This window comes from Aulostomus chinensis, chromosome 9 (genome assembly GCF_037954235.1).
Source record: "Aulostomus chinensis isolate RoL2024-O1b breed Wild chromosome 9, RoL_Achi_v1.0, whole genome shotgun sequence".
Classification (NCBI taxonomy): Eukaryota; Metazoa; Chordata; class Actinopteri; order Syngnathiformes; family Aulostomidae; genus Aulostomus; species Aulostomus chinensis.
In genome coordinates, this window is record NC_141328.1 from 9341594 (window position 1) to 9348910 (window position 7317).

Sequence of the window (7317 nt, forward strand, 5' to 3'; positions counted from 1 at the left end):
TAATGTGACCTAGAGGAAGCATGTATAGTGTGAAGAGGACTGGTCCAAGCATAACCCCTTGTGGAATACCATACCTGACTGCGGTGGTTTCAGAGTGTTATCATTAGTCAGAACGGATTGAGATTGACCTAGTAAATATGACCTAAACAATCTAACAGCTGACATTGGGCGAGAGGTGGCACCTTGGATGGGTCAGCATTCCATCACAGGGCTGTCAGGAGCAATTAGGGGCTCAGTATCTTGCTCAAGGATACTTTGACATGGTCACCGGGGAATGTGAGGATTGAACCAGTGACCCTTTGGTTGCTAGATGGCAACTTTACATCTGGGCCCTGTATCTCCAAAACATGTGCACATATTTTGATGAAATTTGTGAATGTAATGTAATTTAATTAGACACATGGGTGTCCTCCTCCTGGAGATTGTATAAAATCTGCTAAATTTTGGCAGTCCAGAAGAAAATTTATCAATGCATATTTACTGAAATGAGATATTGATCAGAAGTGCTAGCATTCAACATTCATTTACCAATGGCAGCGAAATGAGTAACAGTACAATAGAACATGAAGGACAAGAAATCACTATCACAAGGCCAAAAAAAGAGCAGCTAGATAGTTATAGAGCAGGGATTTGAGTTTGCGTTTACTCGTTTGGTTTTACTAAATTCCTGGATACCCATCATTATGTAAGTTGATCCCAGAATAGGCTCAAGGTAGCCAAATACTGCTGTTTAACAAAATGTCAGACTGTACCAACTGTCATTTTTTAACAAGTGGGAAAAACTGTAAAACTCTCCAAAACTGCTGTTCTTCTTTAACCACATCACATATATTTAGATTTATCTTTGTGGTGTGCTTTTGATAACTAATACGATAACTAATGTAGCACTCTTTCACTTCTTTGAAACAGTTTGGAGGCCCATAGGGAGGCCTGATTCTGACTTTAGAAACCTCTCATCTAGAGACTTTAGGCTCAGATATTCATGTTATTTAACACCACTGTAAATGTTAGATGGGAGACTTTAAGAGATCAAGCTGTGATATTTGGCATTGGACAGCTTCCAAGTCCATGTGATAGAGAGGAGCAAGAAAAACAGGAATTGTCTAAACCAAAAAGCCTGCTGGCTTCAAACGGTCTTCGTGTGTGGGCGGCTCAAAGCTGGTATGATGAGTAGTTAACGCCTTCCTCTACAGTGTATCCGGGGTATTCCTCACTCTATTGTGACTTTTCTATATCCCTGAACTGTAAATCATACTGAGCTGGTAAAATGTTATGAGGATCACATTGTTGACCTAGCTTTGCTAAACAGTTTTTGGACAATTTCATAGTGTTTGTGGTTGAATGAATGATTTAGAAAATCAATTGAATAGTGGAGCAGGATTGTAGACATTCTTGACTCACTCTTAGCCAATGAAATTAACTGCTTTACCTAACACACACATATACACACACACACACACACACACACACACACACACACACACACACACACCCATGTAGAATAAAGGTGAATGAAATCAGTTACATAATCTTGATCGCTTACTATTACCTATGCAAATCCTCTATATCTCAGCCACTTCCACAGATCAGCAAGGCAGCAGCTAAAGTGTTTCTCTGCCTCAGTGATCTTAAGGTGGCTTCGGTGTCCCTGAAATCCACATCAGCAAAGGTGGCTCAAAACCGCAGTGTGTTAATAACAGCAAGCATGAGTCATCAGGCTTGTCTTGCGTAACTGTGTCGCTTCTCCACCCAATTTACTGCTTGTGCGCCACACCCCAGATTCATTCACATACTGCCCAGCCTCCCATTGATGGAAAGGAGAGCACCAGTAACAATGTTCCATGACTGCACACAGCAGCATGGAGCTGATAAAGGGCAGCAGCGTACAGCTAACACTGAACTCATCCACCCCCAAATGCTGGGTCGGTCTGTGCAGCTGAACTGGACATAATCATACAGTGCAGTTGATGTGGTGTGTTAGATTCATCAAGCGTTTTAGAGCAGCTGGGCTGTGTAATACAGGCCGTGAGGACTGAATGGAGCTAACAGGACCCTGGGGGAAGCAGAGAAAGAGATGGAGAGTGGTGGGGAGGCCTTTGGACGTTGTTATCAATCAGGCTACTGACGTCTAACTGACGTCACCTCCTCACACAAAATAATGGAGCCCATTCAAAAGAATTAAATGTAGAACCATTCTTTAAATGCTACGTTGCTTCTACCCTCTCTGTCAATGTGAAAATCAAGCTGTTCTTTATTAAATACTATACTGAACTCATCCTACTAATTGAAATATTTTACCCTTAGAGAATGAATGTTCTGGACAAACCTATTCTCAAACTGACGGGTTCTATCTGTGTGCTTTAATAGACCTATAATTTGACAATTATCTCTCTTTGGAACATTTAAGGCCATTAAATCTCATCATCCTGCAGCTCTGAGCCATCAAGCAAATGAGACTGCGTTTCCATGCTGACATCAAGTGGTCGAAGAACAAACTGCATGTCTGCTCTGCAGCATGTTCACTTTTAATACACTTGATATTAATTCATTATTATGGAGTCCTGGGGTGGCCAGATGGAGAAAAGAGATACAAGCGGTCTTCTCAATTTAGTTATTTCAGACCACAAGATATAACATGCTTCATCACTTCTCAAAAAATATAAAATTACTGTCTCTTTCTAAATCCACTTCAGAGCTCTGCTCAATGTTTGTAATGTTCTGGTAACAGATAATAAATTGATAACAAACTGGCAAATGTTATTTAACTGAAAAAAGACTCGTCACTTCTTATATATTCAATGTTATCACTGAAGCATTATCATTATACCATCAAACTGATGCGCAAATGCTGCCTGTGATGTGTTTTTCCAACTGAATGTCACAAATGGTATTAACAATAGAAGTGTAGTGGAACAACTTTCTTAAAAAGGAAAAAGGCATCCAATTGTGGACTGATGTTGGTCAACCCAGAGCCCCTAACATGGGCACTAACATGATTAGACATAAATAGCTCTTGTCTCAATAGACTGTGTAACTAGATACTTACACAGCAACCCTGTGAATAGTTCACATGCCGCAGACAAGAGCCACTACAGAGTACAAGTGACACAGATGAATCAAAGTTGACAGCTCACTTTTACATAAAAGTAGCTACTTTTGATGCAACAGTTTATGCATTGTGATATTGCAATATTTGTGGCCTCCACTTTATTTGCTGTTGGATATCAGCCTTTAGATTGACAATTTAGCAAAGCAAATCAGGAACGAGATAGTAAAACACGTATGGAGATAAAAAGTTAAATCCCAAACCACATAACTTTTAATGCTGTGATGTGACACTGTTTCTATAAATAATAATGTTAAGACTAGTAAAAGAACAAATGGATAAAATAAATGACTGCAGTTAAACAGACTGTTTGCCAAGAGTCTCAGCTCTATTCCTGAAGTGAATACTGCGAAAAATACGATGCTTCAAACACAACACTCACAGCAAAGAAAACACAAGAAAAAAATAGAAAAGTGCCCTGTCAATTGCATCTTGTTTATTACTTTACAGGCCTTTTCATGAAGGCTTTCAAGGGACATGAGAGGAGAATAAAAGTCCTGAGGATATCTCAAGCATACGCAAATGTATACAATGTGCACATAATAACATGTTTACTAACTTGAACACGTATAGTAGTTACAGAGCTTGCTGTACTTTATCTTGCTGGATTCTGCTTTGTTCTCACAAACATTTTCTGCTTCAGCCTCTCAGTAAAAATCATTGTAAACTGCAGGGATAAGATAAGATTTTGTCAGACACAAGCAAAATATTGCAATGCCAAGCTATGGCTGTGCATTCTACAAAAAATATGAGCAATTTAGTTACATTTACACAAATTCATGGGCACCAAAATAGTTACAAATTATATTTACAACAATGCAAGATGATGAAATAACAGAAACATTCCAATACGGTATTCAACTCAATCTTGCAAAGTCGTTCCAATGATCGATCAGTCCCATCCAGCTTCCAGTTTTCCACAGATGTAGTGTAGTTACACAGAAGTACAAAAATAATATTCTCTTGTTCTCGGATTACTCCACTCCCTTCATGAACTCCAAGAACTCTGAAATCAAGAAGGGATTATGTTAGCAAACCTGCTAGGAAAGTCTTTGAGAACAAATTTCATTTTGTGTATTTCTGAAGAAGAATGTATTTGAACATTACATGAATGATAGATTAAAGTAAAACAGAGTGCAACACAATTTGCTTTGTATAATCATTATATAACTTTTTTTTTCCCTGTGTAACACTTCAAACTCCTCACCATCATAGTCAATTTTGCCATCATTGTTCTTGTCCCCGTCTTTCATCAGCTCCTCAATGTCATCCTCAGTGATCGCTTCTCCTGTAGATTCAAGCATCATTTTCAGCTCTTCAAGGTCGATGTAACCATCTGCATTCCTGCACAATGAAAAAAGTCAACTATATTAATTCACATAATAGACTGGAGACAAGCTCTACAGATGGAAGCGGAGGAGGTTGTATGTTTAATTGTGACATCTGATTGACCCTTTCTGGCATACAAGTGTTTATGACCCATCACTGCGAGAAAAAAAGAAAAGTATGGCAAGTTTATTCTTTGATGCTCAGACGAGGTGTCTGGCTTACATGGAGGGGGTGTTTGAATAGTTTGTGCTGTCAAAAAGGATTATGGAGCGAACGATGTGCTGTATTCCACAGAGATTTTTGGCATTTTTGTCAGTACACATAATTGCACACAGAGAGCATTCTTTGATGGAATGGCACTATGAAGAGCAATTTGATTACTAGCTTGTAGTGATTTTCAGATGATTTATTCTGTCATTAAGTCTGTCTTATTGTGTTAGGATTGTGTGTAAGTTCATGCTCTCAAGACATATATTCTTCCAGTTCCATGAGTGAAATAAGACTTGATGTGAACATAAAACTTACTTGTCAAACATGCGAAACAATTCCGCTAGTTCTTCTTCTGACTTTCCTTTGCTGTCATCCTTCATGCATCTCACCATCATGACCAGGAACTCATCAAAATCCACCGTGCCACTCCCTGCACATGTATACACTTCATAATCAATACTCATGGATATATTTTTTTTCCTGAATATCAGAATAGAATTTATGAACTGAACATTCTGGACAATCAAATCATTTTACATTAAAGATGAAGTGTTTACCATCTTCATCCACCTCATCAATCATCTCCTGCAGCTCCTCTGGTGTGGGATTCTGGCCCAGCATCCTCATCACCTTCCCCAGCTCCTTAGTGCTGATGCAGCCATCTTCTGCATCTTGTACAAAGATGTCAAAGGCGGCCTTGAACTCTGCAGCAGCACACACACATACAAATCTACATCAGCAACAAATTTATGGTGAAAGCTTGGGAAGGATGCGCCATGCTTTATCTTGCAATACAAAAATATTTTCTCCAGCTGATACTTTTATTTTCAAAAGATGTATTAAAAAACTGTTTTTAATGTCACGTTTATTTTAATCGTCGTCATCATCAAATATTAATATTATATATATTATTAGATACTGCACAATTTACGCACCATTTTTCTGTTCATCTGTCAGCTGTTCAACCTGCAGAAAGTAAAATGTAAATAGTGAATGTTTTATTGTCTGCGCTACATTATATCCGTCAAAAATGTTGTAAAATTTGCAGTTCAACTTAGTTATGGTAACCACAGCTCAAAAGAGTTGCCTATGGAAATGGGGTATCCAGGGCCATCTCTTTTTTAATCACTTTTATTTAAAGAGAAGTAATATTTTCACGCACTGGGTCATCCCATATGTCATATTTGAGAGCCAGTAAGAGGAGGAGTTAAAAATAAACAGACAGGAGGATCAGGAACCACAGATAAAGGACACAATACACAGTGTTTTAAATTAGCATAGCTGTGGATCTGGCTCAACAATAGAACAGTAATCCTGGAAAAGCTACCACGAATGAGAGAAGGAGACAGCTGCTTATGTAAGAGTTATTATCTGTCGTCCACTATGAATTAAATGTACACACCCCTCTAGGGGATGAAATATGAAAAAGCCCATCTAAACAAACACATGTAATATACATTCCTATGTGTTCTTACTGCCTCAGCTGCACTGCTCACTTGGGATCTGAGTGGACAGCACAGCCGGCTGACCATACAGCCACCCAGCTCTCGGGCTCACAGATAATGCTGGAATTCAGCTGTGGGGGTTTTCATCTAAACCTGAAGCCCTCCTCTGGCACCAGAGGACCACAAACAGAGAAGCCTCTGAGTAACCGGCCAAAATTAGCCAAGTGAAGTGGGACTGTTCCATTTGAAGTCATGAATGAAGCAGCGGGAGTACGGACCAGGGACCTGTCCTGTCAGTGACCTCCTGAGTGGCTCCTATCAGCACTGATAGGGCTGATGTAGGAGACTATCTAAAGACGTATGGGGTGCTGATGCACTTTGAACATCAGTTGGTGATGGAGGCGATGTGCTGTGTGAGCTGCATCAACAGGGATTTGTCAACCATTCAAGTAATGTTGACGTCAGCTCTGATGGGGATTGTTTTCATAGAACAAATGAATACACAAATGTCAAAGTATTCCATATGTTAGCCAATCACAATCTTATAATCTTACATTTTCAAGCATTTATCCTACAGTATGTCACCAAGACAATAAATGTTATTATCTAAAATACCAGATTGAACACACACACACACACACACACACACACACACACACACACACACACACACACACACACACACACAGGCAAACACACCACAGCAAACTAACAGCGCTCTTTTATTGGTTAAACCTGTCAAAAGACGTACCGCTGCCTTGTAGATGTCGTTCATGTTGGAAACTCGTCTGCTGCCTGTTCTGACGGTGTCCTGGCGCAGAGGAAGTGGGTACTGTCCAGCTCAGGGCAGGACACTGGCCTCATCATGGGAAGGTTTTATAGATGGAGCCTGGCGCTGTCTGGTCCCTCCCTGGGATGACCAACCTCCCCTCTGTTTGTGCCTCAGCGTGTGTCTACAAATGTGTGTCTGTGTATGTGTGTCATTTGGCCAATCTGTCACAATCACAGGGCTCAGATAAAAATGCAGCAGCTCTTAGGGGGCATACTTTGGAAAGGAATGGGGAAGGGGGGCGGGGGGTCGGCATGGTGAAGGCTAATCTTCAGGGAGGGGGGCTATAGAGACACTCAACATTCCTCTAGACCTGGACTAGAGACACAGAGGGCTCTGGAGTGTGTGACTATGTAAGGATGGGGGTGGTAGAGGAGGTAAGAGGCCAGGATAGGACA

General features: G+C 40.2%; 1 protein-coding gene across 1 annotated transcript; it reads right to left on the minus strand.

The window, feature by feature from the left end:
• Positions 1-3528: 3528 nt before the first annotated feature.
• On the minus strand, positions 3529-7102 carry tnnc1a (troponin C type 1a (slow)). The gene is made up of 6 exons (XM_086212623.1): positions 6842-7102; positions 5581-5611; positions 5203-5349; positions 4961-5075; positions 4314-4450; positions 3529-4112 (listed from the first exon to the last, which is right to left on the minus strand). Exons 1-6 carry the CDS (start codon positions 6863-6865, stop codon positions 4081-4083), a joined length of 486 nt encoding a protein of 161 aa, XP_086068749.1. The 5' UTR covers positions 6866-7102; the 3' UTR covers positions 3529-4080.
• Positions 7103-7317: the final 215 nt, after the last annotated feature.